This window comes from Phyllopteryx taeniolatus, chromosome 21 (genome assembly GCF_024500385.1).
Source record: "Phyllopteryx taeniolatus isolate TA_2022b chromosome 21, UOR_Ptae_1.2, whole genome shotgun sequence".
Lineage (NCBI taxonomy): Eukaryota > Metazoa > Chordata > Actinopteri > Syngnathiformes > Syngnathidae > Phyllopteryx > Phyllopteryx taeniolatus.
Window position 1 is genome coordinate 15,649,332 of NC_084522.1, and position 13,578 is coordinate 15,662,909.

Sequence of the window (13,578 nt, forward strand, 5' to 3'; positions counted from 1 at the left end):
ATGCACTGGAAAGAAGAGGAAGGAAGATTAGCCGAAGTAAGACAGAATATATGTGCATGAATGAGAGGGGTGGTGGGGGAAGAGTGAGGCTGCAGGGAGAAGAGATAGCAAGGGTGGTAAGGAAGTGAAGAAACGGGTCCAAGCAGGTTGGAACGGGTGGAGGTAGGTGTCAGGTGTGTTATGTGACTGAAGAGTCTCTGCTAGCATGAAGGGCAAAGTTTATAAAACAGTGGTGAGGCCGGCCATGATGTACGGATTAGAGACAGTGGCACTGAAGAGACAACAGGAAGCAGAGCAAATGAAGATGTTGAGGTTCGCTCTCGGAGCGACCAGGTTGGATAAAATTAGAAATGAGCTCATCAGAGGGACAGCCAAGGTTCGATGTTTTGGAGACAAAGTTAGAGAGAGCAGACTTCAATGGTTTGGACACGTCCAGAGGAGAGAGAGTGAGTATATTGGTAGAAGGATGATGAGGATGGAGCTGCCAGGCAAGAGAGCTAGAGGAAGACCAAAGAGAAGGTTGATGGACATCGTGAGGGAAGACATGATGGCAGTTGGTGTTGGAGAGGAGGATGCAGGAGATAGGCTGACATGGAAAAGGATGACGCGCTGTGGCGACCCCTTAAAGGGACAAGCCCAAAGGAAAAGAATATATATTGTATATATTCCGTTATGACATCTGAACACATATTGTATTCAGATGTCATAACACCATTCACTTTGCTGGCTGCTATTGTGTGAATGCAAAATGACTGCCTCATCCTGGCATTTCAGCTTACAGAGCCCTCTGGTGTATTGCAACAACATAATGAGTCTGTCCCGAGCGGCATTAACGGGAAAGACAAAGAATGACGCTTTGTAAAATCATCCAAAAAGGATGCATTTGTGGAAAAGGAAAATGCATTTTCTACCCTCAGAAAGCATGTCACAAATCATGAAACTTCATTTTGGACATTTTGCCATTAAAAGTTGAAAAAATATGAATTTAGAATAGTTTTTTTTTTTTATTAGAAACAATTATGACCGTTTGATGGATAACAACTGCCAATAATTGAAATACTCAAATCAGTCAAATGTATTGATTTTTAACAGGAAATTAAGTGGGCCTTGTCTTTCCCGTAAATTCATCAAATGATATGAAAATGACATTTTTCCAGTCCTCAATAAATGTGGTCTGAGAAAACATAGCCGTCGACCGGAAATGCGTTTGTGCTTTCATCCCACATTCTCCAAAATAGAAATTTTACTTTGACACATTTGCTACTATTTGCACCGGAGTTGAAAACAGTTTGTCAGTCGATCTGAAAAAGAGGATGTGAAAGGAAGAGGACGAGTACAGTGGGTGGGTGTAGGAGTGAAGGAGGTGGTTGGGGGGTGTGCGAGAGAGAGAGAGAGAGGGAGGGAGGTGCTGCATCAACCCGGCATACAGCAGCAGCAGCAGCAGCAGCAGGCTGGCTTTGGGGATCTATTGTTCCTTGTGTTATCGGTGCCAAACCTCATTCTCCCTCATTAAGGAGCCGAGAGAGAAAGAGACACAGAGAAGAGCAAGTGGAGTCCTCCGTCTTGTTTGGACCAGGATTACCTCTCCGCGGAGACACTGAGGTGGACAAAAGCAAAGCATAAGAAGGCACACACACACACCCACAGTTGAGTTCATCTTCACCTCGTGGCTTGGCTTCTGATTTTTGATCGTCCTGACCGCACCGGGAAGTACAGTGCTGGCTGCGCAGTGGCCATGGGGCTGGCCGGCAGAGCTGTCGGGAAGCTGGGGGTGCTGAAAAGGGTCTCCTTGCTGTGGAGGTTAGCGCTGCTCTTTCTCTCCATGGATGCACAAGCGGCAGTGGGAACTAAACCCACGTACGTTTGGCAAACAGGTATGTTCTGCAGTCTACCCCCTTGGGTTTGAAATGACGATCCACGCACTACGACTCTGGTCAAATTTTGCTGTTCAACTTAGTGCCACTAGTGCCATTTTTCAAAATATTTTGGATTGTACTGTGCACTTTAATGAAACCTTTTAGGAGGACCGGCTTCCATAAAGTTGAATTTCTAACAGTTTCAGTGCTTTTTATTCTGCAGGCTACCGGATACATCAATTGCTACTATCGAGGATGCTTATATGTGAGATTTAGTGCAGTGGCTCAATGTCTCGGTGCCCCACAACTGGTTGGATGTCTTTTGGGCTGTACCTCCCCGAAACGACAGCTGGGACTTCTCAGCCTTGCGCTTCTATTGGATTCATTCATCAAAGTTTGACACGAGCGCAGATGATGACAAATGCACAATGTGTTGAGGTTACGCGTGTCTTTATTTCAAACAAGGGTGCTATCAGCGGGCTGCTGGAGTGAATGTTTTGCTTCGTGAGGAAGGTACGAGTGGGATGACGGCGAATGATTGAACACGAATGGGTTTTTGTGTTTCGAGCAGGAAGCCGGGAGGTACAATTACACTGTTGTTTTGGGTGGTGCCTTGCACCAGTCAAGGCTCATTCACTATGAGAGAGGCGCACATGGTCAGAGGGACACAATACTAATACATGCTCCAGTGAGCAGAATGGAGGGGAAGAAAGCATGGGGGAGGAGGGAAGGGATAGATAGCAGCAGGGGTCGGAGGATGGATCCCCCAGCGCGTGAAGATGGCTATGCCCTTTTGGATGCAGCTGGATCTCAGTCTTCTCTAATCTGCGTTGTGCCGGATCAATGTGCTGGTTTCACCCACAGCCGATCGATGCTAAAGCAGTTCAGCCTGCGTGAGATCAATACAATCCATGCTTGTTAATATTCCAAGATATCATCAATAATTCATTCATTCATCATTCGTTGTCTTTCTGCTGGTATGATAATGTGAAATGAATTGGATATTTTGATTACCATTCACCGGTGCGCACCGATTTAAAAAAAAAAAAAAGAGAGATAGGGTTCATAAGTTGCCTTGAAATACAATAATTGAACATCATGTTAATAAATGTTTTATCAATAATTAATAAACAGCGATAAATCACCTGCAGCAGTTTTAAACATCAAGTGTGCGGTCACTATTTTGCAAGCTTTCTGCTAACTCGGATTCTGCGGTCCTGCTTCGCTTCCATTTCTAACTAGCAAATAACCCAGCGGATGTAATGTGTTAATGACGTAATTCCATATACAAAGTGCAAAGTGAATATTTGGCAACCAGGTCGTCACTATTGCTGTTACTTAGTTTCCAATTTATAAACATTTCATCAACGCTTAATAAAAGCGGTACTGAACAAATGCACAAATTTACTTTCATAAATTGGGTGCTTTGTTTTTTATTTTAGTACATTCTGATTTTGACAGACAATTTCACCAGCAGTGTATTTAAGATCTGTTTAATAACATACTCATGGACCATTCTCTAATACTATTTGTCAAATGAAGAAAAACAAAACAAAACATTGAAGTAATCAATAGCATTTCACCACAGGAAAAAAAAAAAAAAAAAGTCATACATCTTTGCCATTGGAAACACCAAACTTCCAAAATACAAATGGATTAAAAAGAACTAAACAAACCCCCAAAAAACCTTGGATACAACTACTCCGTCTTTCCATTTCATTGTTCACACCAAACGCAAAGAAATAAGAATCCTATCGCATTATGTGCCGTGCCACCCTCTGTGTCAATTTAGTGGAGGAGATTAAGGGTGCAGAAACCAGAGCGGATTGGCCAGACAAAGTTAACCTAGATATGGTATAGACGTGCTTGTGTGTGTCTACTCTTGGCTTAAGTACATTGGAACTTGTCTTTGTCATGATGGTTTGGCCCATTGACAGGATTAAGTTACAGTACTGATGCCAAATGGTTCTAAATGGTTTTTTTGTATTTTATTTCTCATGTTGACACATATTTGTCGCTTAATATGTATGTATTAACATGTCTGGGGGGGGTTCTGTCTTCTGGATCCCTTCAGTCCCTCATCTTTAATGAGAAAAGGGAGGTTTTAAGCAGAATATTGTGTGTGTGTGTCTCAAATTGGCTACATGTGTCGCGCAGGAACAATATGGGGGGGTTGTGGTGTTATGGGTCCTCAAGAGACTGCTGTTCTCAGCAGCATGCAGAAGTGCCAAGGGAAGGAGTACTATATCAAGTGCGCAGTGGTAATATTAGCATTTAATTCATGTGTTATTTGCCGATTGCTGCTCCTAAGGCAGGGTTGAAAGCAACATGAGTGACTACATAGGTAGGCGATAAATGGGTCATTTTCATATAATTTGATCAATAACGGTAAAGACAATTGTGGTGGAGACAGGCTTGAGCAACGAGACGTGGACTGTGGGATGAATCTTTAGGGACTGTGGCAGTTTTACCTGGACGGAAGTGGGATTAATGATTTTGGTGATGGGAAAAGGACCAATGAAGCATGGAGCGAGTTTACGGGACTCTGTTTGAAGGGGAAGGTCGTGGGAAGCGAGCCAGACAGATTGACCCACCTTGTATTCGGGCGTCGGGGAGCGATGACGGTCCGCGAGCTGCTTGTTGCGTGCCGTGGACCTGTTCAGCGCTGCCCGGACGTCCTTCCAAACCGCCTGGGCTCTCTGGAGGTGATCTTGTACGGAGCGGACTGCCACCGCCTGCTCCTGTAGGTCGAACAGTGGAGGTTGGAAACCTAGCAAACCATGAATGGGAACATACCGGTAGCGGAGCTGGTGAGGGAATTACGAACATATTCAATCCATGGGAGGAAGGAACTCCATGAGGAGGGGTTGCGGGCGGCAACACAGCGGAGTGCCGATTCCAGGGTTTGGTTGGCCCGCTCCGTTGGTCTGCGGGTGATACCCCGAAGATAAGATGGCTGCTGCGCCCACCGCCTTGCAGAATTCCTTCCAGACCCGAGAGGAAAACCGGGGACCTCGATCGGAGACTATGTCGATGGGGATACCATGGAGTTTGAAAAAATGTAAGACAAGGTGGTTAGCGGTTTCCAGGGCGGACGGGAGTTTGGGGAGGGGCACATAATGGACACAGTTGGAAAAACGATCTAAGAATAACAGTGTCACCTTCAGAGTGGGGCAGGCCGGTAACAAAGTCCACCGTGATGTGAGACCAAGGGCGGCTGGGAATTGGCAGGGGGCGCAGCAAGTCAGCTGGAGGTCGGTGAGAAGACTTCCCTCGGGCGCAGACGGAGCAGGCTTGAAAGAACTCTCGGGTGTCTTTGATGAGGCTGGGCCACCAGAAGTGCTGTTGAATGAACTGCGTAGTACGGGTGATGCCAGGGTGACAAGTTAATTTAGAGTTGTGGGCCCACTGCAACACTTCCGAACGTGCTGAATCCGGGACAAACAGGTGGTCAGGAGGCTCGGACAAGAGGGCGCAAAGTGCCATCCAGGCTCCAAAATGGTACTACAGGGCAGTACATAACAATAATGAGACTCTCTCTGTCATGAACGGAACAGAGGATGGGACCCAAAAATGCACGACTCCGAAACAAATGGACAGTTTCAAAAAGAGAGGTTTAATATACGGGCAGAGGTCGGTACACGGGCAGGCAATCCAAAAAAGGCAACAGTATCCAAAAACGTGAGGCAAAAAGGCGAGGTCGATCATCGGAACAGGGTCTAGTCTCACTGTGAGTCGGTGGCGTGGAAACAAGGAATGCCGGAACGCGACGAGAAGGTACAACGAACTGGCGACCAGAAAGAAGGAGACAGGAGGTTAAATGCGAGGGGTCATTAGGGTGAACGAGGCTCAGGTGGCGAAGATGCTCTCAGGAGCAGGTGTGTACGAGACGGGGGGAAGACAACAACCGGAACACTCTGCAGAGGCAAGCACGGTAAAGATAGCTGGAGTGACAGACCATTTGTTAAAGAACCCCAAAAAGGGACTCTGAAGACCCAATGATGCATTTTTGTTCGTTTTCATGGACAAGGCATATTAAGCAATAGGAAAAAAATCTTGTATATCCAAATATGAAATTAGCATAGTCAGAAAACATGCAGCAAATCATTAAACTTCATTTTGTCATTAAAAGTTGGAAAAATATGACTTTAATTATTTGTTCCCCCTTCGAAACAATGATGACCTTTGGATGGCTAACAACTGCCAGTAAAATAATTGATTTTTCAAAGGCAATTGAGTGGGCCATGTCTTTAGCGTTACTGATCAAATTATATGCAAATGACCCACATGCAGTTGTTTTGTTGTGACATGTGTAATCTCTGCGTATAATGTGTTTTGCGAGAGGATTAGTATGCATTGTCTCAGTATGGAACATAAAACCAAGAGGGATTCCGGTATGATCTCTTTTAAGTTCCTCTTTGAAATTGTTCTCATCTTCTCTCTTTCCCTTCCAAATGTGGAATAAATGTGTCAGTATATCTCAAGGCCAAGATTCACACAGATGTTGTTGGTCGCGGCCATTGCGTCGAGCCTCTTAGCCCGACGGGCCAGCAGGTCAGAATCCTTGGCAAGGAAATCCAGGTCACTTACAGCTGATCCCTGATCAGCTTCCTGCACAGTAGAGGACATGCGTAGTCAATTCTTAGTTCAATTTTGACTTTCAATGTGTAGTATTGTGCTTATATATTATGTATATCATCAGTTTCATACACTGTCGATATTCGTTATCTATCAATATCAATCCTATTTATTCCCCCCGTGAACAAATATCACGATAGGCTTGATTTATTACTCACCACACACCGACATGCCACACCTTCGTCTTTTGAATCTTGTTTTTCTTCTTGCTTCTATTTAAATTTCTGTGAATTCTTTGCATTGACTCTTGTTGACTGTTTTAATGGATAATTGGATAACTAACTAAATATAGCTCGTTTGAATCAACAGCAGTCCCTGAAGGTTTGCTAACGGCACACATTTCGGTAATTACCGTACTCCGAGGTAACTGGGCCTTTCCTCGATCCAAGAGGTCCATGTGCTGTATGTTCTTCATCTATAAATGCGGTACCACCCTAGCGTCGAAGTTATTATACAGCAAAGGGGCATTTTTTGTTCTGAATGTGGTGTTCATCAAATGAAATAAATGTACTCCAAATAATGGATTCCTTGATTGCTTTATTTGAACATAGAAAAGGACCATTTTTTAAAATAAGAAAATAGGGTAAATTAAATAAAGAAAAGTACGGTACATCGTTTCTTGGCATATGTATATCATGGGTCGAACTGTGAGGCAGACGTGCTCACCAGTCAGCCAGCTTGCCGCCCAGTAAAGGACATTTATTCACAATAACTTTGAGCGATAGGATTATGCAAATACTACACCACAGTTTTCTCTCGTCAAGGCTAATTTCCAGTTAGCTTCGTTGACCAAGGTGCTGAAAAGATCTGGTTTCGGTCACGGTTCCTGCCCGCTCCTTCAAAGCAGAGAGCAGGTTTGCAGATTTGCAGTGTTGCAGTTGCAGTTACAACCCATTCGATATCGCTTTCCATTGGAATGAAAATGTGAATAGAGAAACCCATTTGCACGTTCCTCTCAATGGAACCATCGACTCCCTGAGTCCAAAGTTGGTACCATCACACATCCTGTACAAACAAATTTCCTGCCTTAAGCATTGTCCTTATTCCTCACACTGATGCTCCTGGCAAGGTATGAGGCTAAATGCATTATGGGAAGCCAGATTTGATTTCAGTGAGGTTTTTATTTACAGTACTGATGTTGTAGAAAATCAAGTTAAACGTCGGTCTTTACTTGCATTTGTTCCGGTCGATATTGCTATGAGTGTGAGCATGAGCTATTTGTTGGGCTAAGTTTGGTATTTATGAATTTATGGCATACAAAACTCTGTGGCTTGTATTTGAAACTCTAACTTTTTGGTGATGTTCTTGGAATTCTCAACCAATTTGGTGACAAAACAACTGTATGAGTTGAGACGACTCTGTAAGAATAAGAGACCAATCGACCTTTTGTGAGCTATTGCTGCCCCGTTAAAATCATTGAGCCAATAAAGCTAACTGTATCGGAGATGTCTGGGTGAGTAACTGCAATACACTGACCTACAAAAAAATCATAATAATAATATCAGCGATGCACTGATACTGTAGTAAGTGAACTGCGATATATAGCGAGGGATTACCGTACTTAAACATTTCAGTCAATGCAACCTATCGAAGTATTTCAAGACTGAAGGCTGCCTTTGATCACTTGAATTTCACACTCAGACTTAAGGACAACCCAAATCCTGACAGATCCTGAAAAACGGAGCAATGCCTGATGTTATTTACGGAAACAAGGGAGCCTATTCAGGCACAGACGGTGTACACACTGAAATAATGTATCCCTGTATTGTTCTTTTTGGGGGCTTTTTTTTTCAGTCACTTTGTCGCAGTTCGTCTTGTCCGTGTGCCGCACATCACGGGGCCTCCTCTTTGTTCTTCCCTTATTGTCCTCATTGCCTCCTCCCACATTAGCATTAGAAATACACACGTGCACAGCATGCCACCCCCACTTCACCACCATCCAGTGTTAAATGACCTGGCGAGGGTCTCTGAGGTGGAAAAGAAGTGAGGCTTGCATGGGGTATTTGGTGCGTCAGGGGTTTCATCCAGTAAATTTGTACCGGTATATCTAAAAAGCCGAGAGGGACGTGAAAGTCAATGATTGTAGCAACATTGACATAATACTTGTATTTTACCTGAAAGGAGCCAGAAATAGGAACGGACCTCGATAAAAGCTGCATCGATAAAGAGCAGATCCTTAAGAAGAAGAAAGGAAGAGCTCTATCTTTGTTTTATGGGACATTACTATTTTAGTTCAATCAATCATGCGGTTTTGTTTTGTCATTGTACACTTCTGCATTTGCACAAGCCACTCTGATGGATTTGATTTGTGTACTTTTGGAACTGGACTGACACGGAGAGAAAGAGAGAGAAGGGATACTTGTGACTTGGAGTAGGGGCGTGCGTAGCAAGCAACTCCTTGGTTGATCGTGAAGACATTTTGGTGCTTTGAGCAAATGAGGCAAAATGGAGTGGACTTCTCGGTTGCGACCAGCGGAGGTGATGTTGCGACTAATACACTCTACTGTAAACCACATGTCAAACTCAAGGCAGGGGGTCTTGCAAAAACTGTACCAAAGTTGGAAATTGTCTTCACAGCCAATCGCAGGGCACTTTATGTTCATACATTTGAGCAATTTTATTCTGATGATGCCATGTCAAATCATATTGCATATATATATATCTCTTTTTCTATAGAGTAGTTGGTTTATTTGTACTACGCTGATCCAAACCCATCCCGGTATATTTCATGACTCACACAGAAAAATCATCTCACGCATTGCCCACTGCAGCTTCGGGACGTGGAAAGGTCTGTTTACTTCTATTTGCACAATTGATGCAGTCACAAGTGATTTAAAGCCATTTATTTGTTTTGAACACACTTGGTGAACATCAAAAACAGCCGTGACGGGTCGTGTCAAAGTATAACGGGGGCGGGTGGAAATGGGATTTTTTTTTTCTCGGTTTCAAGTGGCAAATTGCAGCCTTTGTTGTCTGTGGGTTTGAAAGCGCTTCATCCAGCTGCTCTTCTTCGCAGTGGAAGGCCCTAGGTGAAATCTCACAAACATATGCATGTATACATTTCAATTGCTTTCTTGAACTCTCTGCTGTCTTCAACACCAGCGCCCTTATCACTCTTTTTTTTCCTATTTAGACATTTTATGATCATACAATCTAGACCCGAACCAACTCTCACAAACACCAAGGCTGCCTCTGAAACTTTTCTCCAATAATCGAATGTGTTGGGTTCGACTCACTGGGTGAGGGGAAAGGTTATCTATAATAGGTGCAGTAGAACATCGGGTTACGAACATATTGGTTGAATGATCCTGTTTGTAACCTGAAGTGTTCTTAACCCGAGGTAATATTTCCCAATTAAATGAATGGAAATTCAAGTAATTTGTTCCAGCCTAAAAGTGAAGTTATACGCAGTGTGTATGGTTAAAAATAAATGTGCAATATAGAAATGAGGGAAAAGCCATTCTTTTAAAGAAATAAAACAGTCACACTGGTGGTAGAATACCAGGTTGTGTGGTTTGCTCCTGAACTCAAACTTAGGAGAGGAAATGTTTGGAGGACGATAGCTCCTCAAAGAAGAAAATCCTTCTTCCATAATAACATGGGGAAATTCTGATTGAGGTGTTTTTTCTTTTGCCTGTTTCTTTTCCAATTCATTGGTTGATTTTGGTACAACAAAACTGAATCAGGGAAAGTTCTTTTTTTCTGTTCAGAAAAAAAAATCCGAAATGGGGATGTCACATTGTCATTGAAAAAGATGAGTTGGCCAATTTGCTGCACATTTCTTTGGTTCATTTTATCACCTGGGAGCGCTTTCTCATTCTTTGTCAGTCTAATGAAGGGCAGAAAACAACCAAAAGGCTACATTCCCTCCCTTTTCAGTTGCATTGCGTGATGCAGAGTCAATGACGGTTGACGCGAGAGGCACAGCAAAGATCGTTCCGCTCATCAAATGCTTCCACTTCGGAGTCATTCTAATTTTGGACTGTTTAGCCCTTTGTTCACTTTTTTACAAAATGTTCCGCGTCTCCGTATCGCACCTACTGCACTTTCATTTTCATTCCGACAAAACACGGCATTGCTGGTCGCGTGTGGATTGGCTGAATGCGCGCAGGCGGAACTTGTGCCGAGCAAATGCATGAGTAGAGAGCATTTCCGACGTGATTACAATTTGCTGACATTAATCGTTCATTGTCTTAATTGAAGAGACGCTACAATTCAACATTCATTACTGGCAATAGTATTTTTTGGATTAAAAACAAAAGATTTCCCAACTTTTTATTACCACGTCAATCACATGCACTATTGGATGCAGAGGTGGAAAATTGCGCCTATGCCGCAGAGCAGACAACTAGTTTTCATCTTATAGCAAGGCGTTTTGCACTCTGCCTGTAAATGATCATCACACAGTGCCATTAAAAGCACAACAGAGCCTTCCGTTCGCAAGCCGAACTTGCTAAAATTGGCTGGTGACTTTGGACAAAAGGCAAATACATGTAGATCATTTATTTATACAAATATGATATGATACTGTATAATAGATGTAAACACAAACAAAGCCCAAACATCAAATATTGTAATCTTTGATCTTGCTCTCCTTCGCCATTCACCCGTTTTGCCGAAAAGGAAATAGGTCGCGCATATCCTGGATTATTTGGTGAAATTATGACAGAAGGAATGAATGTCTCATTTCTCCGAAAACAAATTAGATTGACCCTTTATATCATATCAAGCTAAGGTTTGCTAGCTAAGTCTAAGAACTGGCTAACTTAATATACAGATACTTACTGGACAGAATTGGTTTTCAAATTCTGAAGAAAGTTTGACGTCGTTGACTGACTATCCGTTATTATTTAGCATTCATTTGAAAGCACACTTGCAGTTTTTATGGCCAAAAGTAAGAAATGAGCTCTCGGCACCCCTCCCACTCCAGCAGACGTGGCGATGCCGGCTTCTTTCTCTGATTGACAGGCTAATCCTCCAATAATGACAGCGCCATTCCCAGCGTGATCTTATATCATATCCGAATTCATTTCTTTTTATCTTTAAAAGGAACTTTCGAGTCAGTCGGGTAATCTATCTGTGCTGAGACTCATCTGTGCAATTCTGCCCCTGCGTATAGGCCATTTCTTCATGAACGGATCGGTCCCAAAAGAGCTGCGCCATCCTTGAGACACTGCTGGTGTCTAAAGCATTGCGATAAGGAAAGTATGATCAGTGGAAGCTTTCTTGTGGACTGTCCCTGAGGATGTTCTATTTGGAAATATATCTAAATTGCCAGAAAATACACGGACAGGGACGGCAGAGAGTCTTCTGGTAACGGAGAACGCCCCCGTTCCTTCAAGATGTAATATTGCCGTTACCTTTGCTGATCCCACCAAACTGTGAGAAACATCTGTTCTCTCCTGGCTCGTGATCGGAAAACGAACGAAGATGTCTGCGTGTGCCCCTGCTACTTTCAAAGTCACTTCTCTTCAGCAGCTGTTTCCCAGCCTTTATGGAGCCAAGTCACATATTTGACCTTTAAATCAAGCTCAACGTGAATGGACTCCACCAAATATAAACGTCACAAAAACTAAAAGCAGAACCGTCTTCTATCTGGTATAAGAGCAAATCATTATTCTGCCTGTCACCATACGTTGCCACAATTCCACACACCCCAATTCCAGTGTTTTATTTGTAAATCCTTTTGAATTGATGCTCAATTGAATACACTACAAAGACAAAGTTGGAGAAACGTATAAACTTTGTTGTTCGCAAAGACTCCTTCATTTTGAATTTGATGATTTGCAAATCATTGCATTCTGTTTTGACACAATTCCCCAACTTCAATGGAATTGGGGTTTGTAGCTAGGTGAGCAAAGATACATTATTTGTATTGACATTATTTGCGGCCCAATTAAAAGTGAAATTGGATAATTTCCCACGGCACACCTGAAGATCTCTCATGGCACATGATGATTAGCAAACCTGCACTATATAATAATGACTTCTTGAATGTGAAAGTTGAATTAAAATGTTGCGCTTGTCTGATAGACGTCGTGTAACAGATGCTTCTGCAGAAAGGGCTTGGAGATATGTTTGATTGGCATTGGGCACATGTATTTTCTGGACCGCTTCTCCTCACGAGCGTCGCGGGTATGCTGGAGGCTAACCCAGCTATCTTCGGGCCAGAGGCGGGGTACACCCTCAACTGGTCGCCAGCCAATGGCGGGGCACATACAGTATAAACAAACAAGCATTCGCTCTCACACTCACACCTACGGGCAATTGAGAGTCTTTAATGAACCGACCATGCATGTTTTGGGGATGTGGGAGGAAAAAGCCACGCAGGCACGGGGAGAACATGCAAACGCCACACAGGCGGGGCCGGGGATTGAACCCGGGTCCTCGGAACCGTGAGGCAGAAGTGCTAACCAGTCGGCCACCGGGATTTGGCACAATGCAAATACAATTGAAATGAAATAACTACGGCTCTGAAGGACTTTGGATGCACACAAAGTCATGAGATATTACTGAAAACGAAAGGAAGAAAAAGACAGAATTGATAACCTGTAAGGTTTTGTGTTCTGTGGTTGAAAAATGGGTGGAAATGTAACATTCAACATCGTATTATCCAAGCTCAACTTGGTAATTGTAAGATCTATTTTATCGTAATGTAGAATGGACCTCTGATTAGTTTGCTTTGGGTTGATCTATCCAGAGAAGGAAGTGGATTGTCAGGACAATGGTGGTAGAATACCAGGTTGTGTGCTTTGTATGATGTTGTGTAGTGATTAGAAGTCCTACTCTGGTACAAACGCTTGTTTTCCTCTGGCTAACTCATGTTCCCGGGAAGCTTTATGAGATCCAGTCAATGTGCCGGAGGATTGGCCTAAGCAGCATTAAGAGCTTTTCATCAAGGTGTTTCTTCCTCTTCTTGTCATCCTCTATTAGTGCTCACCACCATCCATCCATCCATCCATCCATCCATTTTCTGAGCCGCTTATCCTCACAAGGGTCGCGGGCGCGCCGGAGCCTATCCCAGCTATCATCGGGCAGGAGGCGGGGTCCACCCTGAACCGGTTGCCAGCCAATCCCAGGGCAC

The 13,578-nt window shown here is 43.5% G+C and overlaps 1 protein-coding gene across 1 annotated transcript in view; it reads left to right on the top strand.

Moving 5' to 3' along the window:
- The first annotated feature begins 1,400 nt into the window (after positions 1–1,400).
- The window catches only part of thsd7aa (thrombospondin, type I, domain containing 7Aa), a 134,228-nt gene continuing 122,050 nt past the window's right edge, over positions 1,401–13,578 (top strand). Inside the window, exon 1 of the mRNA XM_061760496.1 lies at positions 1,401–1,874. Within this exon, the coding sequence (XP_061616480.1) occupies positions 1,736–1,874 (139 nt within the window). The 5' untranslated portion in view covers positions 1,401–1,735. The remainder of the gene's footprint in view (positions 1,875–13,578) is intronic.